This window comes from Hyperolius riggenbachi, chromosome 4 (assembly GCF_040937935.1).
Source record: "Hyperolius riggenbachi isolate aHypRig1 chromosome 4, aHypRig1.pri, whole genome shotgun sequence".
NCBI lineage: Eukaryota > Metazoa > Chordata > Amphibia > Anura > Hyperoliidae > Hyperolius > Hyperolius riggenbachi.
In genome coordinates, this window is record NC_090649.1 from 424,734,504 (window position 1) to 424,761,337 (window position 26,834).

A 26,834-nucleotide genomic window follows, 5' to 3' on the forward strand; every position below is an offset into this window, starting at 1 on the left:
ATACTGGAAAAATAGGAAACAAAGGAAGTAGCCCTTCACCCATAGATTTAGAGATAACATGCTGCTCTACCCCTACTCTTAAAAGGGATCTCAACTGTCGCTGGTAGGTCAGGGTTGGACTTGAATTCAACTTAACGTAACAATTAGTGTCACTTAATTGGTGATATGCCTCCTTTTTATAATATTCTACACTCATGATAACAATATTCCCACCCTTGTCCGCTTTTTTTACAACCAAGTCCTCCCGTGACCCCAGCCAGGACAGAGCCCTCATTTCAGTTGATGTAAGATTAGATCTCTCTTCTGGGTAAATCAGGGCTTTCATTTCCCTCAACACAGTTTGTTGGAAAATATCCAAGGAAGACCCTGCAGTAACTGGAAATGGTCTAACAGATTTACAAGGTTTAAATCTTTGCTGTGCTTCCTCATATACTCTGTTCTCTTTTAACAGATCCTCCAGGACTTGTAGACATTGCAAATCTTGAGTAATAGACAGTTCAGGGGGTATAAACCCTAAGTTCCCAATAGTAGACTCTCAATCCTGTTCCCATCTCTCTCCTCTTGACTGTTTCATAGCAAAGAATTTGTCAATACTTAAGCGTCTTATGGCCATATATAAATCAACTTAAAGAGAATCTGTATTGTTAAAATCGCTCAAAAGTAAACATACCAGTGCGTTAGGGGACATCTCCTATTACCCTCTGTCACAATTTCGCCGCTCCTCGCCGCATTAAAAGTGGTTAAAAACAGTTTTTAAAAGTTTGTTTGTAAACAAACAAAATGGCCACCAAAACAGGAAGTAGGTTGATGTACAGTATATCCATACATAAGCAGGCTGTATACAGCATTCCTTTTGAATCTCAAGAGATCATTTGTGTGTTTCTTTCCCCCATGCACTGAAGTTTCAGGCTGCTCTTTTCTTCCTGCAAACAGCTTTGCCCTTGTTTGTAAATCCTCACTATGTGAAAGCCCAGCCAGCTCAGAGGACGATTTATCCAGCTGATTAGAGCAGCTTCTCTCTTCTCTCTTATCTAAATAACACACAGGCAGTGTGCATAGAGGGGCCAGAAAGGGGGAATTCATAGCAGAACCACAACACTGAAGAACTTGGCAGCCTTCCAGACACAGGCCGACAAGTCTGACAAGGGAAAGATACATTGATTTATTACAGAGACTGTCATAGTAGAAAGTGCTGCAGTTAGCCAGAACACATTAGAATAGCTTTTGGAACATGTAGGATGATAAAAAACAGGATGCAATTTTTGTTACGGAGTCTCTTTAAAATCTGAAATACTCAAATTGCTGGACGATTGCAAAGTTCAAACCTTTTTTCAGGGTCTGTAAACACTCATCTGGTATCTCTGAACCGCTTCTATTCACAATCTGTAGTTCTTCCCTTATTACACTATCAGTTTCTAGTTCTGTGTCTGTGGTATCCCCTTCCAGGTGACCTGCCTCTTTTCTCCTCCTCCTCCTTCTCCTACCTCCCCTCCTTCTCCTTCTAAAGGGACATCCTTCCTTTTTTGGTTACCCTTTTTGTTCTGGGGCCCACCAGGCTTCCTCTTATTTGGTCCCCCTTCTGAGTCAGACCCGGAATCCGTTGTCCAACCTTCCCTTGGCTGCCTTCTAGGGAACCGCCTGGTGGAGCGCTGTGGGGCTGGCATCCATTCAAACACTTTACCATTCAGGAAATCTTCTTGATCCCTTAGATATTTCGATAGTTTACGTTCCTTAGTTTCTTTTTCTGTATTTTCCACCTTTTTATTTATTTTCATAGCTATGCTCTTAAATTTTTCTTCCCCCACCACCTCCTTTAATTGTTGCTGAATTTTCTCACCTTCCTCCATCACCTTAACATGTTCTTGTGCAGTCCTTTCCTTAACTAACATAGTGAGGTTCTTCCAGTGGGTCAAATGAAAGTCCTTCCATTTTTCAACAAAAACAGGATCATCTCCATATTCCAGGGGCTCATAGTATCTCCTGAAGCCCCTGGAGACGTATCCTTTATCCTCATACTGTTGAAAGGTTTTACTTGACGAGAAGAGTTTAACCTCCTTTTCAGCTGTTTTGGCCCACTTAAACTCCAACCTCCCTGCATGTACTGACTTTTTAGGGCCTTCAATATTGGCACTACCATCTGCAAACAAAGCTTTCCAATTAACCCGGTCATTCATCATAGTATCTCCTTCCTTCTCTGGTTCCATCCCTGTCTCACTATTCGGTGCAGACATCATGGAAGTTAACCAGTTACAGGGAATATACAAGCTGGTGCACGCTATCAAAAATATGCAGCAATCACTTCACTTCACATAGAGAGAGTATTAGCCAGCACATCAGCATTCAGAAGGACCGGGATTGACTTCAACTATATGGTTTTAAACATCGTGCCACCGCCAAAGCACAACATCCACGTTTCTTTAAACAGAGAATAGGGCGGGCACCAATGCATATATACCATAAAAAGTTTATTTCAGGCAGATGGATTAGCCAGAGGAGGCCCCCGATGGGAAGCGCTCCCCCCTACCTTACAGCTGTTTCACAACGTAAGTTGTTTCTTCAGAGGGATCACGGAGGGTGCATGGAGGCCAGTGACTGCGTCATTGTTTTGCTCAATTTTGTATAGAGCCGCTGCGTCTGACGTCACCGACCGCCCCTCCCATCATGCACAGCGTCCCCTCCACCCAATCAAACAGTTACTATCTTGCCCGCACAGTACTCTAGCAAACCACCCGCGGCAGACACTAAGGTGGACGGGACATGAGACGGCCAATCCCCGCTCTCTATTCACGAGCAAAACACTGGGAGGCCGGCTCATGTGTATATCCCAAATCTCCCACCACGGCCAAGTAGATACAAAACTTATGCGGACATAGACCTAGGGAGAAATAGAATACATAAGAGGGGACGCAGTGCATAAACCGCCAAACTGCAGGAGGCCAGAGTGAAAGTGGAATAGTTACTACCAGTATCAGCATATTCCTGTCACTGCACATTATGTCAGAAAGTGCGGAGGAAGAGTGCATAAAAATTCCTTAAAGGGACCAAATACCAATACGTCACCAAAGGTATGTGGAGGAGGGGGGGGGGGGGGGGGGGGGCTGGGGAAAGGAGGGAACCGACTAGTCTAACTAGCAATATACATCAACAGATGCTTGAACAGTGCGATCCAGAAATATAATACACAAAAAATGCATATCAATATGTATAAAATTACCCACACCTACCAGTGGGCATAACGACCAGACCGACCTCAGTAGGGCTCCAGGAAGCAACTCAACTCATTCTTTAAGTAGTAGAAATCTGACATTACCGACAGATTTTGGACTAGTCAATCTTCTCATGGGGGTTCTCAGGGTTTTCTTTATTTTTAAAAGCACTTAGTGAATGACAGTTGCTCTGTCCAACTGCCAAAAAAGTGTGCAGCGAGCAGGGTGGCTGGCCCGCATCTTTGTATAAATCTTTTTCAGGCAGTGTCTTTATAAAGAAAAGCTTGGTGTAATTGCCTTCTTAAAACAGAAGGAAATTTGCAATAATTCAGTTATAAATGAACATTTGTGGTTACCCACAATGCACTACTACTAAATATGCAAATTATCCCTTTTCGCCCTTGGTAAGCCAAGCAAGCATCCAGAACCGCTGGTGTCTAGCAAGCCTATAGCTTTAAGTTTTACACAGCCATATCAAACCCACATGTAGACAGCCAGTTTCGGACTTTTGGTCCTCATCAGTACATGGCAGGGATTGATAAGGCTGTATGAAATAGGGCTTGGACGAGTACAACAGAGTAACCAAGCAGCTCAGGGTGACCCAAACTACTAGGAATGTATAGGGGGATAAAAGGAACCAAAAAGCCCTGCTACTAAAAAAGCAAAGCTTGGTGTAATTGCCTTCTTAAAACAGAAGGAAGACACCAGCGGTTCTGGATGCTTGCTTGGCTTAACAAGGGCGAAAAGGGATAATTTGCATATTTAGTAGTAGTGCATTGTGGGTAGCCACAAATGTTCATTTATAACTGAATTATTGCAAATTTCCTTCTGTTTTAAGAAGGCAATTACACCAAGCTTTGCTTTTTTAGTAGGAGGGCTTCTTTATAAAGAATAAAGGCCATGCTGAGAATCCCCCATGAAGAGATGGCGTAACCCAAAACCTGTTGGTAATGTCAGATTTCTACTACCTACTGTAAGTGACAGCAACATAGGAAAGAAGTAATATATGGCTCATTTTACTCAGGAAGAAACATGCTTCTTATTTGTATGTTTTAAATTTTAATATTTTCGTGACAGTTCCTCTTGAAGTATTTAGGATATGCTCTTGTGTTTCTGTCATCGACATCGTGTTCCTTAACTTAACTGAGTACCCGGCAGATATCTGTCCTTTTATCTGTCTGTCCATATGAAGAAGTGACTTTATCCAGTTGTTTGTGTAACTTGGTCTCTTGGCCCCGTAAGGACAACTTTTGTTTGTTCTTTTAGTTTTTTTTCCTCTAGTTTTTTTTCTCCTCTTAAAGAGACACTGAAGCGAAAAAAAAAACTATGATATTATGATTTGTATGTGTAGCACAGCTAAGAAATAAAACATTAAGATCAGATACATCAGTGTAATTGTTTCCAGTACAGTAAGAGTTGAGAAACTCCAGTTGTTATCTCTATGCAAACAATTCATTAAGCTCTACGACTAAGTTAGTCGTGGAGAGGGCTGTTATCTGACTTTTATTATCTCAACTGTTCCTGGACTATTTACTTTTCCTCTGCTAGAGGAGAGGTCATTAGTTCACAGACTGCTCTGAAAGACTCATTTTGAATGCTGAGTGTTGTGTAATGTGCACATATTATAGAATGATGCAATGTTAGAAAAAACACTATATACCTGAAAATAAAAGTATGAGAATATTTTCTTTGCTGCTAATCTTCTAGTAATTATTCATAGTACACAACCAATTCACTATATCATTTTTTTTTCCGCTTCAGTGTCTCTTTAACAGAAGCATTGGATCGTTTGCCTTCTTTGATAGAGGAAACTATAGAAGTTGTTTTTGTTTTCTATAGCAAATGGGTATAAATACTCAATTTGAAATACATTTGAAAATAATCTGCATAATCTGTTTTTTATTGGATTCACAAAAGCAGCTATAATACAACAGTGGAGTTCTCGCTAGCCAATATATGGCGGACTGTGTAATCATTCTTGCAGCACAGTGATGGGTGGAGCACTGAGTTCATGTTGATTTCTATAATCCAGAACAAGGAAATGCTTTAAAGAGTCACTTTAAAGAGAATCTGTATTCACAAAATGAAGTATAAACAAACATCCCTGCCTTTTTGGGGTCATCTCCTAGCCCCCTCTGTAATATTTTTGCTGCCCTTCGCTGCAATAAAGAGGGTAAAAATACTGTTTTATAAACTGTTTTGTAAACAGAAAAGATGGCCACTAAAAACAGGAAGTACATCAGCAGAGCAGTGAACTCAGTTCATACACAGTGAGTATAACTAAACAACTGAGCACTATAGAATTTATGCACCTAAGTGCATCTTTGAAAGGTCCTATGGCTATTGTTAATATGACCATAAACCCCAAAGAAAAGAACAAAAGCCACATCTTGTTTAAAAAACTCCATAAACAGAGTAAATGCATAGCGACACAATAGTCTCAAATAGATAACGTAATTTTATTGAAGCTCAAACCAATCATAAAAACAATTAAAAACAATTAAAACTTATAAAATACTCTCAGATATCTCCAATTGTAATTGAATCAATCCCCCTCTAGTAGAAATTAATATTATCTTGTATATAGAACAAATGTATATAGAACAAATGTCCGGGTATAAGTTAAATACAATCACTTTCCTCACCAGAAATAAGGAAGACACAAAGTAAATTGTGTGCCAAACAGACTGTCTCTCTCTCCCATAATAAAGTGCCCTGTGCTATGCTAGGTTCGTGTGCATGCCAACGCCCCCACCAGCCAAGGGAGCGGGCGTCTGCATGCACACGAGTGTACAAAACGTGCAAAAAACAATCTAAAAACAATCAAAAACAGCTGAAAATACAACTCCTGAAAATCAATAATTGCAGCGATCCGAAGTGTGCAAGCCCACCGGTAAAACCGTGGGCATGCCCATGCACAGATACAGCTGCCGAACAAACTGTGAGTAAACAACATACACATAAATTAAATCACACATATAAAGTGCACAGTCCCTAATGAGATGAATAAACACTAAAATTGATATACAAAAAGTGGCGTGCCCTTGTGAATGTGGCCCGCAATATACTGCAGACCAATATAGAAGTTATGTCCGCTTACCTCTGGGATGTGAGGAGTGGGGAGCCTGGGAGGACGCCTTGCACGGTCCCAGCTGAACGGCTGCTTCTAAAGGAGGCTGCTAGCCTGAGCTGTCTCCTGTCTTTAAGTATACCCTATCTGTCTATTGCGTGCAGCGCGGCCGCGCTTCCTGATGCTGGAATGCGTGCGCTCCTATTGGCGCACGTCATCCGCATCATAGTTTGGTGGGCGGTTCCAAAGGAGCCCTGGAAATCTACTCTACGCTTGCGCAGCATCATGCCGTTTATAAGGACAGGGGAAAACCACAATACGTAACATCAAAGAGCTATGCATCGCAATACAAAAATACATGTCTAAATAGATAATCACTTGTATCTACATTATCTTGTACAGATCATAAAATATTACAGTGAAACGAATTTTCAGTATTTAAAAATCCATAAGTATTTCGCCAGGTAATTCTCAATAAGTAGGCACCGGCTGCCCTCTAGAGGAGTCCAAATAGAAGCACATCCAAAAAACTCTCCAAGCCATATGTACAAATCTAATTCTTCTCTTAACCAGTTCGCATTCAGTCGTTTTTCGCTTCATGCATCCGAACAATGTTCACCTCCCATTCATTAGCCTATAACTTTATTACTACTTATCACAATGAACTGATCTATATCTTGTTTTTTCCGCCACCAATTAGGCTTTCTTTGGGGGGTACATTTTACTAAGAGCCACTTTACTGTAAATGCATTTTAAAAGGAAGAATAAGAAGAAAACGGAAACAAATCATTATTTCTCACTTTTTGGCAATTATAGTTTTAAAATAATACATGCCTCCATAATTAAAACCCACGTATTGTATATGCCCATTTGTCCCGTTTATTACACCATTTAAATTATGTCCCTATCACAATGTATGGCGACAATATTTTATTTGGAAATAAAAGTGCATTTTTTCCGTTTTGCATTCATCACTATTTACAAGCTTATAATAAAAAAAAAAGAAATATTTCATCTTTACATAGATATTTAAAAAGTTTAGACCCTTAGGTAAATATTTGTGTTTTTTTTTTTTTTTTAATTGTAATGTTTTTTTTTTTTTTTTAATTAAACATTTTATGTGGGTATTTTTGGGAGGGTGGGATTGAAATTGTATTTTTTTTTGTAAATATATGTGTATTTTTATTTTTATTTAACATTTAGATGTAGTTTACTTTTTGGCCACAAGATGGCAGCCATGAGTTGTTTACAGTGACGTCACTCTAAGCGTACCACGTACGCTTAGAGCTACATAGGAAGCAGAAAAAGCGTAGCTTCCGAGAGAAGCTGTCGCTTTTTCTGCGGGGGAGAGGAATCAGTGATCGGGCACCGTTGCCCGATTCACTGATTCACTGGCTAACAAACCGCCGGCCGGGAGCGCGCGATCGGGCGCGTGGACGCGCAGGAGCGCACATGGCTTCCTGGACGTGAGTTTCACGTCCAGGAATGTCAAATAGTTAATCACATCCTTGCCGCATCTCTCCTCTTGTCATTGCATTTTGTCAAGCACATGGAGCATAAGATATGTATTGAACATAAAATTAAACAGCATCAAAATCCCTTCAATAAGTTCAGAATCAACTCCCATATTGCTCACTTCCAATCAGGAGAAATACATAGAGAAGAGGTGGAAAAGTTTGAAAGGCGGGGGGGGGGGGGGGGGGGGAGAAAACAAAGGGAAAAGGAAAGAAAGAAAACAGGAAAAGAGGGAAAAGAAGGGAATGAAAAGCTCTATCCCAAATCCTATCGAGACACACACTCATATATAGTGTCATCAATCTCCTCCTGCTCACCTTCAGGATATGGAGATGAATAGATGTAAAAATTGTACATATGTATATATGCACATATGTACACATACACACATGCACACACACACATGCGCGCCGAAAAATGTGGGATAGGAGAGCACTCTGATGACCGACCACAAAATGCCAAAGAAATAACAGTGAATGTAGCACACTGTATCCACCCAAGGAACTCCCTTGTGTGTTATCCATCACCATCACAAAAACCGATGGTCCACTTACCTTCAGAAAACCATATCAGAAGTCACTAATACAGAACATAAACAAACAGAAAAACAAGAGACAACAAAAAAACTAATGAATTTTAATTCAACAAATCATTTGCCCAAAAAGCACCCAAAATGTATGTCCTTGTTTAGGCCCAGAGGTTGATGACTCCTAAGTCTATGAATCCATCTAAGCTAATTTTTTAGTAAACGAACAGTAATGTCTCCTCCTCTCTCACTAGGTGAGACTCTCTCTAATCCGATAACAGACCACCCCCTCACTGATCCACCATGATGCATCAAAGCATGTTCAGCCACTGTGGTAATGGTTTTATTGTCCATTTTGTCTCTGCCGGCCAGTTTAATAGTGGAAATATGCTTTTGTAATCTTGTTTTCAGTTGGTTTTTGGTCTGTCCAACGTATTGCTTACCACACGGGCATTCCAATAAATAGATTATTCCACTCGATTGGCAGTTAATAAACTGCCTAATTTCATATGTTCGCCCCGTGGTACTGCTTTTGAACGTTTTTTGTTACTTTCATCATGGGACAGACTGAGCACTTGCCGCACTTATAATTACCTGTAATGCCGACCTGATGTTTTTCTGACTCAAAATGGCTCCTACTTAACCAGTTTCTTAGAGTGGGTGCCCTTCTGGCTGTAACACTTGCATGTGGTGTTATGTTTCTCTTAATTATGGGGTCATTCTGCAGAATCGACCAATGTTTCCTCAGGATATTTGTGATGTGTTGCCACCCCACGTTATATTGTGTGACTAACCTTGTATATTGGTTTCTTTTTCTTGGCTTTATGAGGAGATTTTCCCTTGGGGTTGCTCTCGCTCTCCTCTGGGCTCTTTCAACACATCTTCTTGGATAGCCTCTCTCCATAAAACGTTTTTTAAGATCTCTGCTTGCCTCCTCAAATTCTTCTGTGGTAGAAAGGTTCCTTTTTAATCTTATGAATTGGCCCGTTGGTATATTTGTTTTCAAGTTTGTTGTGTGATGAGACCTAAAATCCAGAAGGCTGTTAGTAGACGTAGGTTTTCAAAATATGGTTGTTTGCAGTAGGCCCTTTTCCCCTTTATAAATTCTCAAATACAGAAAATCCACCTGCTGTTCCGAGATGTTGAATGTCAGTTTAATGTTCAATCTGTTGTTGTTAAGTTCCCCTAAAAATTCCACACATTTGTCACAGGGACCCTGCCACAGGATGAACAATTCGTCGATGAAGCGGTACCACCCCAAAATATAGGGGTGATACCTCTCTATCGACGACGCCCACACTGTCTCCTGCTCCCACCATCCCAGAAAAAGGTTTGCCACCGAGGGGGCTCATTTGATCCCCATGGCAACGCCTCTCCTCTGTATGTAATATTGGCTATCAAAGAGAAAGTAATTATTCTTCATTATAAAATCCAGGAGTTCCAAAATAAATTTCTGGAGGTTCCTATCTAAACAACTCCCCATCTCTAAGAAGTACTTCACTGCCTGTAGTCCATCTGAGTGGTTTATATTTGAGTACAAGGACTCCACATCGCATGTCACTAGTAATGTGTCCTCTTTTAATTGTTTTTATGATTGGTTTGAGCTTCAATAAAATTACGTTATATATTTGAGACTATTGTGTCACTATGCATTTACTCTATTTATAGAGTTTTTTTAAACAAGATGTGGCTTTTATTTACATACACAGTGAGTACACAGAGAATTCAGTGAGTTACACATTGAATTTAGTCTCCAGAGGTTATGTGCAAGTTTTGAAAGAGCTCTGTGTCAATGAAGCATGACAAGCTGTGTCTTGGCTCTGCACTGGTGTCAGCCTGACAGGCAGCTTCCTCCTCAGCCAGCTATTCTTTGTTCAGTTTATCAGTTTGTGTTTATCAGCCTCACAGATAGCAGACAAGCTGACAGTGAGAGCAGGGACATTGTCTGTGAGGTATAATCCTCACAGGAGCACTGGAGGGGCTTGGAAGGAGTTAACTTGGTCACATTACTGAAGAGTTGAGCAGCCTTCCAGACACAGCCGACAAATCCGACAGGGGAAAGATAAGTTGATTTATTACAGAGATGGTGCAAGTAGAAAGTGCTGCAGTAAGCCAGAGCACAATGGAACAGCCTTAGGAACTTGTAGGATAGGAGAAATACTGCTAACATTTTTGTTACACAGTCTCTTTAAACCAATCTCCAGGCACAGATCTAAATATACTAGTTCAGTATAACTTGCTCAGATGTTGTCTTTTTGTGTGAAGTGAGGCATCTGCTGCTTAAAGAGACACTGAAGCGAAAAAAAAAATATGATATAATGAATTGGTTGTGTACTATGAATAATTACTAGATTAGCAGCAAAGAAAATATTCTCATATTTTTATTTTCAGGTAAATAGTGTTTTTCTAACACTGCATCATTCTATATGTGCAGATTACACAACACTCAGCATTCAAAATGATTCTTTCAGAGCAGTCTGTGAACTAATGACCTCTCCTCTGGCAGAGAAAAAGTAAATAGTTCAGGAACAGTTGAGATAATAAAGTCAGAAAACAGCCGTCTCCACAACTTTCAAAGTCATAGAGCTTAATGGCTTTTTTGCATAGAGATAACAACTGGAGTTTCTTAACTCTTCCTGTACTGGAAACAATTAGACTGATGTATCTGATCTTAATGTTTTATTTCTTATCTGTACTACACATACAAATTATAATATCATAATTTTTTTTTCGCTTCAGTGTCTCTTTAAAGCGGGATTGTCAGCCACAAAATCAAATTTTATTTACCCACTGATCTGAGTATATTATGCAGCCCGCAACCTAATTCTGCATTGCAAGCATTCCAATCTAACCATAAATGTTTCCGGTGTAATGAAGCCTGTCTCTATTTGGTACAATGCCGATGAGAAGGAAGTTTGTCATCTCCCCTTCCTCATTCCTGCTCCTCACTTACTGGTTGAGGGCAGTTCGGTGTGAAACAATTCTGAGAAGGAAGAAGCTGCCGAAATGTAATCTATGCTGTGCTTACATCTGTTTGCAAAGCAAGCTAGATAAGACAGTGCAGTTTCAAGGAGGAAAAAAAGAGTAAGGTATGAAATGGATTTATCATATACTATACAAAATTCACTGAAATCAAAATTTGAACAGTACAATCCATATGTTATGTAAGTAGAACAAGTATTTATCTACTTATGTATGTTTTCATTTTTCAGCAATGCTGGGAGTAGAGGATTAACAGCACTCAAGCCTTCAACACTATATGGTTGATTAGTAAAGTCTCAATACAAGACTTTTTAGATATTTTGGCTGTGCAGCCATATTTTGATACATGTGCACATGATTTTCTTGTGAGATCTGTTACAAGTATTGAGGAAACCTTCGAGTGGTTACCTTGGTTACTGTGGGGGATTGGCGGAGGCAGGTTGCTGACGTGATTTTATGTATTGTTTTCTATTTGCTAAATAAAGTTTTGTACTATTTTTCATACTAAATCGCATTTGTGCTCAATCACGTCATACCCCTCCTATATTCTATCTCAAAAGTTTTTTCTGTATGTTGTGTTTTGTTTGTCTGTTTTTCACTGGGATATTATGGCTGTCCCTGCTGCTTAAAGCCCTCGTTCAACCCAGATTTTACATTTTTAGTAAAGGTGGATAGGGCAATGGGCCATTTCACACACCGTGTTTATATTTGATGTAACTGCTCCCAAGAATTTTTGATTATAAAATTCTGTCATGTGACCCAGAGATTTGAGCACCAAGTATAGGGCTGCCATCAAAGTGAGAATTTTTTCTTCTGCGCAGAGTCATTGCCTGACTTTACAACATTATCCCTCTCCCCTCTAGAGCAGCACAAGGAGGATTTGGGCAGGGTCAGATTTGTTCTCTGTTATACACTAGCTGGTGTCCCCCTACCAGCTCCTCTCTCACTACCTCCTCTGGATGATGATGGAATAGGGTAGGAGTCCGAACTTTCTCATAGCGTGCTGTTCAGTACAGCCAAGCTGCATCTGACATTCACACAGGAACTCAGTATTGTGAACATAGGCTGTTATTATTTATTTATTTATTTATTGTATTTATAAAGCGCCAACATATTACGCAGCGCTGGACTATAAATAGGGATACATACAATATTTAGGGGTGACATACAGAAAAATGACAATACCTGAATACAAGAAACATCAGATCATGCAGCGCAGTATGAGTACAAGGTAATGCTTAGTCAGTCACTGGAGGGGAGCATGGAGATTAGGCAAGTTAGGTTCACTCAGATGCCTAGCATGGGTTCACAGTAATGGAGGTGCATGATCAGGTTGGACACAAAAGGAGGAGGACCCTGCCCAAAGGCTTACAATCTAAAGGGAGAGGTAGGGACACGAGAGGTAGGAGACCAGAGTTCAGCTGTGGGTTTAGAGCACTTGTGAGGGGTAGTAGACCAGAGTGAAAAGGTGAGTTTTGAGGGCTTTCTTGAAGATGTTGAAGGAGGGAGCTGCCCTAATGGGGGGAGGTAGGGAGTTCCATAGTGTTGGAGCAGCTCTTGAGAAGTCCTGGAGGCGTGCATGGGACTGGGTGATGCGGGGGGCGGTTAGGCGAAGTTCATTAGAAGAGCGGAGTGAGCGGCTAGGTGTGTACATCTGAGTAAGATCGGAAATGTATGTTGGACAGGTTTTGTGGACAGATTTGTAGGTCAGACACAGTATCTTGAATCTGATTCTGGACTGGATAGGAAGCCAGTGGAGGGATTCAAGGAGGGGAGCCGCCATGGTGGAGCGATGGGAGCAGTGGATAATTCTGGCTGCTGCATTCATGATGGACTGCAGTGGGGCTGTTTGGGTCATAGGGAGACCAGACAGCAGGGCATTGCAGTAGTCAAGGCGGGAAATTATGAGGGCGTGGATGAGGAGTTTGGTGGTGGCAGAGGTCAGGAAAGGTTGAATCTTACAGATGTTACGAAGGTGGAAGTTGCAGGACTTTGTGAGGTTTTGGATGTGGGGAGTGAAGGAGAGTGCGGAGTCCAGGGTGACACCCAGACAGCGGGCTTGAGAGGTAGGGTGAATGGTAGTGTGGTTAACAGTGACATGCACATCTGGGAGGTTTATGGATGTCCGGGGTCAAACCTGTTGACCCCGGCACCGGCGGCTGGCAGGGCTTCTCCCAAGGAGTGGAGTCTAAGTAGCCACTATTGTCTTCACCAGAGCACACCGCAAGGGTTGATGGGCTACTACCCCTAGTGGGCAGTGGACTACTTTGCTGCTAGTGGTTACCAGGTCGCGGCCCCCAGGATCACCCCACTGGAGACGAGGAGAACAAGTGAGCCCAATTGGAAAGTCAGGAAGAATTCAAGAGTCGGGGCAGGCAGCAATCAGGATTGTCAGGAATTAGGCCAAGGGTCGAGGCAGGCGGGAGACATGCATAAATGGTAAAACTGGCAGAGGGTCAAGCCAGGCAGCAGACAACGGAGAACCGGAACAGGCAGGGTCAAAACCAACTAGTACAGATCAGAGCGAAGTTAAACAACAAGCCGGGGTCGAGTATCGGGTAATCAGGAACAAACTAAGATAAGTTCAGGCTCACAAGCTGCAATGAAGTAATAGCACTGATCTGCTGTCACCAGTTCCCTTAAATATTCTAAGAAACTGGCGCCAAAACTTTCGTGCTAATGCGCACGCGCGTGAACGCGTTAGACACATGCGCATGCTGCCACAGTGTTCCCGGAAGTTATGCTTGTAAATAAGACAGCACGCCCGTAATGACAGGACTCCGAGGACAGGGACCAGGACACTGAGAACGGTAACATAGATAGCTAGTTAATAAAAATGTATAATGCAAAAAATACACAAACCTTTGAGCATTACAAATTATGATCTATTCCACACAGTGTTTTAAAAGAAAAACATGGGCCTGAACAAAGCCTTTGAAATGTTTAAAAAGGTAATCACTTGGCCAAAGCAACTGTCTTAGCGAGTTAGTAATTGGTAGACTGCAATGGGCAGGCACAGACTGAATTTTATGAGAAGATTGCCATTTATAGCAAAGAAAGTCTACGATACAAAAAGTAGTCATAGGACTGTCTGGGCTACTGACTGACTGATCATGTAATTTATGAATGATTTGTTCATTTTTTACCCGATGTGTGTTTTCTCAGAGATACCAATAAGGAACCACATTTTTTTGTTCTAATACTTTATATGCTGAGTCTGGTGGACTAGACCTTATTTTTTTGTAAGTTCAATTTCCAACAGGTTCGCCTTCGATTGTACCTATTTCCATATATTAATGGTGCATAAAGAGAGAGGGGAATGGGAAGGAAGTGATAGTTATTTTGGAACTTGGTTTCAAATGTTAAGTTATTTTTCTTTGTATATCTACAAATGCAATTTAAATAAAACTTAAAAAAAAATCCACTTAACAAACATTAAGGGTGACAGGGGTCTGTGCATAATGTAAGTCAGATCCTTAAACTATGATTCCTTAGATAATGGTTTGTGCAGTATGTAGTAAGCTGGCTGGTTGTATGTTGCAAAACCTGCACATTATCTTGTATCTACAGTATAGAACAATTCACAGAGGACATCATGGTCCCTCAGAGGAGCTCAGAATCGAATCCGTACCATATCCTGAGTCCAATTTTGAGGAGAACCAATTACCGTATATACTCGCATATAAGCCAACCCGTGTATAAGCGATGGTACCCACGTTTCCTTCAAAAACCAGGAAAAAGTGATTGACTTGCATATAAGCCCCCCTCCCCAGTATGGCCCCACTACACAGTAGCCAGATGTGCCCCCAGTACAAGTCAGCCACCCTCCCTATAGTCAGTTGTGCCCCAAGGATGACACAGCTGTGTCTCAAGATGCCACTAGATGGCATCAAATATGAGACACAGCAATTGCCACACAGGAAGAATCCCTGAACATTGAACAGCTGACAATGCTGCTTGCACTTTCTGCTCCACAAACCAGGGGACACAGGTAGTCTTGAGCAGTGCACACTGCACACCATGTTTCAGGGGATGGGGGGGCACAGAACTGCAGGGTGCAAGCTGGCAAGAGCAGGATCACTAGTGCACAATACTTACACCCTTCTGCCAGTAAAAAAAAAAACCTGCTCCATCATCCTTTCTGCTCCTCTGACTCACATATAAGCCATAACTTTTCAGCTCATTTTTTGTGCTGAAAAATTAAATTAGGCTTATACTATAAGGTAATCTATCAGTGTACTTTTGGAATGTGGGAGGAAACCCATGCAACCCTAGCACTTCCAAATGAAAATGCTATCCGATATACAGCTACCTCTATAAGGCACATCATTGGTTTTGAATATTTTTAGCTTTACCTTCAGCTGTTTCTATCCACGTTGATAAATAATAGAACGGTAAGTTGCTTTTTTTTTTCTTTTGGGCGGTTCAGTGAGGGTTAAACAGGAAAGCCCCCAAATAAATGTTTATCAAGGTAAGCAACTACTTGTGACAATGCAAGCCCAAAGCAATAAAATTCTGCTCTACAAGAGGCAGCTGTTGAAGGGGCATTTGAGCAGCCCCTTTTCATATCTTTTTAGGACATTTACTGATCTAGAAACTCATAGATAATGACAATATCTGCCAAAGAGTGCCTTCACAGAACCGTGAAAATATTGGTGCCTTGCATTGGGCTTTAATTTGTAACATTTTTCACTCTTTGTGCTGCTAAAAGCATGGCCATTTTACCCAAAAAGCAAGCGACTTCACCTGTTTACTAGGCAGCGTTATTTGAAGAATACAGATAAGTTAATTGGCTCCCCCTAAAAATTGGCCCTAGACTACAGTACTTACACTACATAATATAGACATATGGCAATGGTAGGGATTAGATTGTGAGCTCCTTTGAGGGACAGTTAGTGACAAGATATATATATACATTGTACAGCGCTGCGTAATATGTCGGCGCTATATAAATACTAAGTAATAATAATAATAATAGACCAATAATCCAGTCTTTGTGTTGTATTGTTTTTGAGTACTGCATTATCTTTGCATAACATAAGGGTCAAAAGTGTTGCAAATCATCTGTTCACCAGAACTGAACTGCTACATATGGTGTCCCCAATGTGATTGTGACGACTGAATTTATCGTGCTGTGTGACCCAAAGCTGGGAGGAAGTTGTATCGGGTCGTAGAGGGTTGCTTCCTGGAGAGGATTTTCATTATTATTTTTCCTGTGTTGGGAATGCTTTAGAGTATAGGTGTATATTTCACCTTTTGTACTCTGAAAATTGAAAGCGGTTGCATTGCGTAGGCTGTTTCTTTTCCACCTGACAGCTTAGGGACTTAATGGCTTAAATTTACTGGCTTGTTGATATTCGAAGCAGTCTTTCTAAAACAATATGATTTTATTCGAAGAAATCCTACTTTTGCATGACCTTCTGTTCTCCATTTGTATGTGTTTTGTATTTTTTTTTAATAAAAGTGTAAAAATAATTATCACACTGATGCAAATATCATAACACTTTACCTAGTACTTTGTTGAAGAGCGTGTGCCAATTATTAGAGCTTGGAGTCGTTTTGGGTATGATAGGACACACATAACTAGAGTTAGGGATTTTCTGTTCTCCTTCTTTGCAGATCCTTTAACCACTTCAGTACCACAGGTTTTTTTCCCCTTTAAAACCACAGCAATTTTCACATGACGCGCCTCCTATTCATTTGCCAATAACTTTATCGCTACCTATCGCACTGAAATAATCTACCGGTATATGTTATTTTTAAGGAACAAACTAGGCTTTCTTTGGGCAGTACTTTTTGCTAATAATTATTTTATTCTATATGCATTTTTCAGGGAAGAAGAAAAAAAAATCACCATTTTTCAGCTTTCAGCCATTGTAGTTTAAAAATAAAATGTGCAATTGATGATGAACCGGACACATTTTATTTGCCCATTTGTCCCAGTTATTACAACATTTAACCTCTGGAGGACCACAGGTTTACACCCCCTAGTAACCAGGCACTTTTTTACAATTCAGCACTACGCAACTTTAACGGTTCTTTGCATGGCCATACAACTTAGCGCCCCAAATGAATTGTACCCCCTTTTCTTTCTGAGCTTTCTGTTGGTGGGATCTGATTGCTACTGCCATGTGTGTTTTTTGTGTGTGAAAAAAAGCATTTTTGTATTGTATATACTCAGCTCCCTAAATTGGCTCTTCACTATGACACATACACTGCACATAACATTCATAGGCATATGGTTATGAATGGGTTTAGATTGTGCAGCCATCAGATTGACAGGATCCTTTCAGGGCCGGGTCTTTGTACAGCACTGGACTAGACCACAGCACTGTACATTTGTTTATTACTTTTTTTTTGTATTGACAGCCTGCCAGCTCTGATTGCTGCTGGCAGGCTGTTCGCGGCTGTCCTCCTGCAGGGAAATTGCACGAGCACTCTTTCCCTGCTAATCTTGTGATAAGCGAGATGATGCACCAGTGCGTCCTGGAGGAACAAGAGAGCCACTCTGCGGCTGCCATCCTGCTTTCGGCGGTCGCAGAGTGGTTACATTGCATCCCTAGTACAATGTATGGCAATAATATTTTATTTGGAAATAAAGGTGTATTTTTGCTGTTCAGTATTTTTTTAAATTTTTTCTACTAGAACAATAGTTACAAGCCTTTATTTAGAACAATAGTTACAAACCTTTATTTACAAAAGCAACAGTAATATACCCTCATGACATATATATTAAAACAGTCCCTAAGGTAACTTTTTATGTAGTTTTTTTTTTTTTAAATGATGTAATTTTTTTTAACAAGTGTTTTATTTTGGTACATATGGGGTTGGGGTGGAAGGAGTTAAAACATAATAAAAACATATTTAATTTTTTTATGTGAAAGTGTAATCGACAGTTGGAACTGTGTCTCATGCTCCCTGTCACCTCCTTTCAACCAAAAAGGCTGCCCCATGAAATCACAATCACTTGCCTGTTCTTTTAAAACAAGGTGGGTAAGAGATTATATTACCTATATATTTTAATTAACATAACTATTTTTTTTTAGACTGAAGTTCCTCTTTATCATACATTGGTTTCTTGGTTGCATTGGACTATTGCATTTTGGGGTTGTTGCTATTCGCACACTTCAGGACATGCCAGACCTCAGCAGGACAGAGGTGTAACTTAGTGAATCAACGCTCCATTTTTTGCACCCAGTGCATCTCTATAGCACATTTTATATGCATGCCATCAATGTAGCTCATTAATAATTAAAAAAAAAAACTTTAATCTTACCTCCTCTTTTTAAATTTAAGATTTCAGCAAAGGGTTTTATTAGCCTACTTCCTCCTACTTCCCAGTTGAAAGCTGATACATTCTGTATTTTTTTCACTCTATTCCTTATTTTCCTTATAAAATGCATAGAAAATAAGGTAATTACTAAAAACAAATATCAGATCATTTAGTTGTGATAATTATTGATAAAGTTATTGCCAAAGTAATCAGAGCTGAGCTAAACAGACATACGTCCATCGAGTTCAACCAGAGAACAAAGTACAACACCAGCCTGCTCCCTCACATATCCCTGTTGATCCAGAGAAAGGTGAAAAATCCTTACAAGGCATGGTCCAATTTGCCCCAAAAGGGAAAAAAATCCTTCCTGACTCCAGATGGCAATCAGATAAAATCCCTGGATCAACATCATTAGGCATTACCTAGTAATTGTAGCCATGGATGTCTTTCAACCCAAGGAAAGCATCTAAGCCCCCTTTAAATGCAGGTATAGAGTTTGCCATAACTACTTCCTGTGGCAATGCATTCCACATCTTAATCACTCTTACTGTAAAGAACCCTTTCCTAAATAAATGGCTAAAACATTTTTCCTCCATGCACAGATCATGTCCTCTAGTCCTTTGAGAAGGCCTAGGGACAAAAAGCTCACCCGCCAAGCTTTTATATTGACCTCTGATGTATTTATACATGTTAATTCGATCCCCTCTAAGGCGTCTTTACTCTAGACCAGCGCTGTCCAACTGGCGGCCCGCCAGGCCTTCTGCTGCGGCCCCCCTGCTGTGGCAGTGTTAGCCCCCGGGTCCCCAGAGTTTTGTTTTTTTTTTGTTTTTTTTTTAAACCTTTTCCCCCATTCCTCTGCTATTGTAATAAATTACAGACCCCCTCCGCTAATCTCCCCTCATTCCCCCGTGCAGCCGCCGCCTCAACTCTCAGATCGGCGGCGAGCAGGAGATAGGAACCAGCTACACCGTGCACGGCAGCCACACGGGGGACTTTAAATGCTGGACGTGACCGATGATGTCACTTCCTTCCAGCATTTAAATTCACCGCGCGGCTGCCGTGCGCTGGTGTGGCTGTTTGCTATCTCTTACCCTCCGCTGATCTGAGGTGTGGCGGCGGCAGCACGGGGGAACGAGAGGAGAGGAGCGGAGGGGGGCTGGAAATATTACATTACAGCAGACCATCTGACGGCGTTTTGTGGGGACATCTGCAGCCAATGTAAGTGCATTTTGTGGGTACACCTGCAGCCAATGTAAGTGCATTTTGTGGGTACATCTGCAGCCAATGTAAGTGCATTTTGTGGGTACATCTGCAGCCAATGTAAGTGCATTTTGTGGGTACACCTGCAGCCAATGTAAGTGCATTTTGTGGGTACATCTGCAGCCAATGTAAGAGCATTTTGTGGGTACATCTGCAGCCAATGTAAGTGCATTTTGTGGGGACATCTGCAGCCAATGTAAGTGCATTTTGTGGGTACACCTGCAGCCAATGTAAGTGCATTTTGTGGGTACATCTGCAGCCAATGTAAGTGCATTTTGTGGGTACACCTGCAGCCAATGTAAGTGCATTTTGTGGGTACACCTGCAGCCAATGTAAGTGCATTTTGTGGGTACATCTGCAGCCAATGTAAGAGCATTTTGTGGGGACATCTGCAGCCAATGTAAGTGCATTTTGTGGGGACATCTGCAGCCAATGTAAGTGCATTTTGTGGGTACACCTGCAGCCAATGTAAGTGCATTTTGTGGGTACATCTGCAGCCAATGTAAGTGCATTTTGTGGGTACACCTGCAGCCAATGTAAGTGCATTTTGTGGGTACACCTGCAGCCAATGTAAGTGCATTTTGTGGGTACACCTGCAGCCAATGTAAGAGCATTTTGTGGGTACATCTGCAGCCAATGTAAGAGCATTTTGTGGGTACACCTGCAGCCAATGTAAGTGCATTTTGTGGGTACATCTGCAGCCAATGTACGTGCATTTTGTGGGTACAACTGCAGCCAATCTGACAGCATATTGTGGGTACAACTGCAGCCAATCTGACAGCATATTGTGGGTACATCTGCAGCCAATCTGAGTGCATTTCGTGGGGAAGCTGCTGCTAGATCTTTTTTTTTTGGGGGGGGGGGGGGGGGGGGGTCTGCCGGCCCTCCACCATGTGGCCTGGAAAAAAAACGGCCCTCCATGCCCGCGAAGTTGGACAGCACTGCTCTAGACTAAATAAACCCAGTTTATCTAACCTTTCTTGGTAAGTGAGACCTTCCATCCCACATATTGATTTTGTTGCTTGTCTCTGCACCTGCTCTAAAACTGCAATATCTTTCCTGTAATGTGGTGCCCAGAACTGAATTCCATATTCCAGATGTGGCCTTACTAGAGAGTTAAACAGGGGCAATATTATGCTAGCATCTTGAGTTTTTATTTCCCTTTGAATGCATTCCAAAATTAGGTTAGCTTTAGCTGCAGCGGCTTGGCATTGAGTGCGATTATTTAACTTGTTGTCGATGAGTACTTCTAAGTCCTTCTCCAAGTTTGATGTCCCCAACTGTATCCCATTTATTTTGTATGGTGCTAGACCATTGGTACAACCAAAATGCATGACTTCACATTTTTCAACATTGTATTTCATCTTCCATTTTTGTGCCCATATAGCCATCCTATCCAGATCCTGTTGCAATATGTCCCTATCTTCCTGAGAGTTGATGATTCTGCACAATTTTATATCATCTGCGAACATAGCAACATTGCTCACTACTGCATCTACTAGGTCATTAATAAATACATTGAAGAGCACTGGACCCAGTACAGACCCCTGTGGGACCCCACTGCTAACAGTCACCCATTTTGAGTACGATCCATTGACCACTACTCTTTATCTGTCCATTAGCCAGTTCCCTATCCATGCACACAGACTCTTCCCCAGTCCTTGCATCCTCAACTTTTGCACCAGACTTTTGTGGGGAACAGTGTTGAAGGCCTTTGCAAAGTCCAAATATATCACATCTACAGCATTCCCAATATCCACATTAGCGTTCACTACCTCATAAAAGCTGAGCATGTTAGTCAAACAGGACCTGTCTTTAGTAAACCCATGTTGATGTTGAGAAATAAGATTGTTTTCTACTATGAAGTCATGTATAGTATCTCTTAGTAACCCCTTAAGTAGTTTGCATATAACTGATGTTAAGCTTACAGGTCTATAATTTCCTGGATCTGATTTTTTGCCCTTCTTGAAAAAAGGGGAAAACGTGGGCTGTATGCTAATCCACTGGGACTCTGCCAGTTGAAAGAGAGTCACAAAAGATAAAGGGGTTTATCTATAACTGAACTTAATTCCCTTAGAACCCGAGGATGCATGCCATCCGGGCCTTGTCTATTTTAATTTATTTAGTCTTGCCTTCACTTCTTCCTGCGTTCAGTATTTAATATTACAGTTGGAAGATTGAGACTCTTCTGCCTCTGTAATTTACAACAGTGCATTTTCCCTTGTGAAGACATAAGCAAAGAAAGCATTTAATAACTCTGCCTTACCTTGGTCACCCACCATTGAGTTCCCCCTCTCATCCTTTAGGAGTCCAATACAGTCAACCTTTCTTTTTTTAGAGTTGATGTACTTGTAAAACTTTTTGGGGTTAGATTTGATATCCCTAGCGATTTGATTTTCAGCTTCGATCTTTGCCAGCCTAATTTCTTTTTTACAATTTTTTATTGCACTCCTTATAAATGCTTAACGCAGCCTCGTTCCCCTCCTGTTTTAGGACCTTATAGGCACTCTTTTTCCTCTTCATTTTATCTCTAACCTTCCTATTCATCCATAGAGGCCTTTTTTTTTATTCCTAGATATTTTGTTTCCATATGGGATATACATACTACAATATTGATTGAGAGTTATGAGAAATTCATTGTGGAATTCAAGGTTTGGAAAGTTATGATCATTTGCAGAATGACAATATTTGAACAAATATAATTTTTTTTTGTTCAAGAAGAAATGTAGATTTTTGTTTATGGAAAAATAAGACATCTTCTGAAAATAAGTCCTAATCCATCTTTTACCTTGAATGTTTGTGGACCTTCAACAAGCATTGCATTTTGGGTATGATTTGAAAAAATGATGTTCTACATGATGTTCCTTTATTTTTGCTCACTTTATTTCCTGCTATCTTTTTATTTTTAAGGGGCGGTTATCCTCCTGGGCAGGACCAACATGTTTCGCTTTAATCATCCAAAAGAAGCTGCCAAATTGAGAGAAAAAAGGAAGGTAAAAGACGTTGCTCTGCTATGTTTTAGAGTCGGGCAGAAATGAAAAGTGCAATAGGTTGATTTAAAATAATATTTGTATAATCAGTCGGTATAAGTCTCTGCATCAGTTTCCAGTAATCCCCTTTACAGCAGTGCTCATGTTGAGAGGAGGAGGAGCAGCACAGTGTTGAGCCTGGTACACATGCAGCACTAAAGTCAGCAGAGGCAGCCGATAAGAAGCGTCTCAGCCAATAGTTAGGCGTTGTGTACAGAGGCCCCCGACCGCCACTCCGTAAATGCTCCACTTGACAGATCAACTTTGCCAAGTGACATTCAACTCCTTTGTGCTTGCCGCTCCCCCACCCATTGTGTGACGTCCCGTACATACTGCTGGGAGAGAGGGGAAGTAAGCAGGCAGCAGAAGTTGCTGGCAATCTTTTAATTGCTGTAGCTGGTACTTTCCTACTTTATTTTGCAAAAATTACCATTTTTGTTAATTTACAAACTAAAATGAAGTTATGCTGAATGCGTATAAAAACTTACTGAACTTGGACTTAACGAAAAATTTCTGCATAACTGCTTTGACTTGGTCTAAGGGCCCTTTTCCATTGCTAAGTGATGTGAATGAAGCTACCCCGCCGCATCGCATCACTTCCGCCGGTGTATGCGTCACATCCGCAGTGTATGGAGGGTGGATGCGGCTGTGCACGAATCTGCAGCATGCTGCACATTCTCGGATCACTCCGCACACTATGCACGGAATGGAAACTGTTTTATTGCGGTGCATTGGGATCAGGACACCCGCGGTGCGGCTAGGTAGAACATCGCACTGCATCTTATGGAAATGGGCCCTTTAACAAATCAAGGTTTGGAAGTTCCACTTTAATTTAGAGTGCCTTCATGACACTTGCTCTGCAAAGCATTCTGGCTTGTAATAATAATTGTCAAGAATCTTGACTGCAGCTCACCAGCAGAAAAACAAAACATTATTGCTACAGTCATTGGTCTGCAAATACAATCATTGCAATAATTAACTATAGGAAGTACAGTTCAGTGTATCCTTGCAATGCTGCTGGTTGGAGTAGTTCACTCGAGGGGAATTTCGGGCAGTAATAGCCAGCAACAGATCTAAGCCTTCAGATAACAAATAATACCATCATTTTCTTAGTGTGTAATTTATTCATCCACATTTACGGTTTTCTCTCCACAGAGTGGCCTTCTGTCTTCTTTCAGTCTATCAATGACAGACTTGTCAAAATCGTGTGAAAATCTATCAGCCGTTATGCTTTACAATCCGGGGTAAGCAGAAAATAATGACTGCTATTTCATCTTTTCTATTGTATAAAGCTATAGGAATACACCTCCGATTCTAAAATGTCAATTCACATCTTAGAACACATTTCAGCTCTGTGCTGGAAACAACAGATTTCGTTAACCAGGGTGGTTGCAGCATTCAGGCTTCGGAGAGAGGTGTCATTTTGTGAGGCACAATTGCTGTAACATAAAGCCTAGGCTCTCAGCATGCTGGATACATACTGTGGAGTTACTTAGATTTGGCTTAGGGGATGCTTGTACTTGTCATTCTCAGTTCATTATGCTTAAAAAAATATAAATCCTATATAAACAATCCTGATATGTTCCTAAAGGACACCCGAGGCGAAAATAAACGAATGAAATAAACAAATGTATCTATCTTCCTTCTCCTAAAAATGACTTTTTAAGATCTTCCATGGTTTTATTTTATATTTAAATCTACTTTTTAAGCTTTAACTGTTTTATTGTTTTTGCTTAATATATGTAGAGTATGCCAAGTATGCTAGAGCTAAAATCAAGTATGCCAGAGCTAAAATCTATGAACTATTGACCCTGTTTATCTCTTTTGTGCACTCAGAAGCCATTTTCTGCTAGGAAAGTGTTTTATAATTGGAATTTCTTATCAGTGAGGGTCACACTGTAGTCACTTCCTGTCTGAGTCAGGACTGAGTCAGCCACTTACATACCTGATGTTTAACTCTTTCAGACAGAGAAAGAAAAAAATGAACACAGCATAGTTATTTGTGTGCTAGGCACTGTACATACCCATGTCTATCTCATCATGTCACATGTCACTTCGGGTATCCTTTAGGTCGCATTCACAGTGGGACGTTGCGTTTGAATGCAACGCAACTTAAACGTTGCACTGTGAATGGCAGATAGGATTAGCATTGCAGTGCGGTAAGCTGCGTTATAAGACTTTATAACGTGCGACCATAACGTTCCACTGTGAATGCGACCTCAAAGTGTACCCGAGGTGAAAATAAACCATTATATTTATCCTCCTATTCCTAAAAATGACTTTTTTTTTAAGTATCTCGGGGTTTTCTTTTATATTTAAACATTTACTAAGTAAGTTAAATGTTTTATTGTCTCTAATGAGTGGCAGTTTATTAAGTGTCCCAGAGTTACACAAGGGTCAATAGCTCATATATTTTATCTCTCCCTGTCTTCAGAAGTTTTATTCTGCCAGGAAAACGTTTATGGCTGTAATATGCTTATCAGTGGTGTTTATTATATTCCTGACAAGCTACTGACAAGACAGAAGCTGTCACTTCCATGACTAGTTATTAACTCTTTCAGGCAGCAAAACAAAACCAGTAAAACAGCCTTGTTATTAATGTTTTGTACTGTACATATACATGTTTATCTCATCATGTTGCATATCGCCTTGAGTACACTTTAACCCCTTCAGTACCAGCGGTCTCTGGCTCCTATAGGACCAGAGACTGCCGGCACCAAAAATCGCCGCATAGCTACGAATCACCAGACTGAATCGCCGATACCACCGTTCACGCCGCACCCTCGTTGCCTCAGCCCCACCCGCTCTGCCATTGCTATGACGGCACAGCTCTGTATGCTGGTCAGGAGCCAATTTCATTGGCTCCTGACCCTGTGATCAATGTAAGCCAATGGGATTTGCTCACATTGATGACCGGGTCAGGGGCCAATGAAACCTGACCAGTTTAAGGAGCTCTGCCATCATAGAGACGGCAGGGCGAGTGAGCTGCGGTGGGCAAAAAGCGATGCAATTGGCAGGAGCGGCGAGAGCGTGCGGTGGAGGTGAGGTGAAATCTACGCCCTGGCAGGAGTAACAGCCTCCAAACAGAGCGTAGATTTCAGTCACTGCTGTCTGAAAGCGGTTAAAGAGGAACTGTAGTTAAAATAACATAATGAATAAGATTGCTTATTTTTTACAATATATATTTATAGATTATTTAGTCAGTGTTTACCCATTCCAAAATCTTTCCTCTCTCTCATTTACATTCTGAAATATATTACAAGTGGTGACATCTTTGGTTCTGCCAGGTGATCTGTATGGAAGGTTTATTACTGAGAGTTCTATGCACAGAGGGAGATACTGCTTGCTTGGCAGTTGGAAAAAGCTGTTATTTTCCACATTGCAACAAAGTCCACAGACAGCAAACTGTCAGGACCATGGTCTTGGCATCACACTGTGGGAGGGTTTTCACCACAATATCATCCATACATAATTCTCTGATGCACTATTAGAGAAAAGGTAGGGTATCAGCTACTGATTGTAATGAAATTCAAGCCTTGGTTAAAATTCTTTAAAGGACAACTCTTGCGGAAAATTGTAATATTTAAAATACATACGCATAAGATGTACTGAGTAGAACACACTATAAATTCATTTACAAAATCTCTTACTGAACTGCAGTTACTCAGTCCAACGGCCAGAGCCGGATTTAGGCCTAGGCCACCTAGGCTATGGCCTAGGGCACCACAGGAGCAAGGGCACCAAAGCAGCAAACTAAACTGGTGCAGTATTTGCAAGACTGCAAATGCTGCAATGCAGGGAGATCAAGTGAGCGCCTAATCTCCCTGCTGCCAGCCACCTGTGTAGCAGCCACCTTGCTCTCTGTGCACGTTGGCATTGTGGAGTGTGGCTACGTACTTGGGCAGCATTGGAGACGGAGGGAAAGAGGGAGCTTCTGCACTGGAGATGAGCAGAGAAGTGAGTGACACTGATG

The 26,834-nt window shown here is 41.1% G+C and overlaps 1 protein-coding gene across 6 annotated transcripts in view; it reads left to right on the forward strand.

The window, feature by feature from the left end:
* Nucleotides 1-26,834, forward strand: part of KIF16B (kinesin family member 16B) — a 635,015-nt gene that overhangs the window by 337,696 nt on the left and 270,485 nt on the right. For all 6 annotated transcript variants that reach the window (XR_011019462.1, XM_068232451.1, XM_068232454.1 and 3 more), the window contains 2 exons: nucleotides 22,743-22,825; nucleotides 24,017-24,105. Coding sequence is in view for 5 of the 6 variants with exons in the window: in XM_068232451.1 (XP_068088552.1) it covers nucleotides 22,743-22,825; nucleotides 24,017-24,105 (172 nt within the window). In the remaining variant the exon portion in view is untranslated. The remainder of the gene's footprint in view (nucleotides 1-22,742; nucleotides 22,826-24,016; nucleotides 24,106-26,834) is intronic.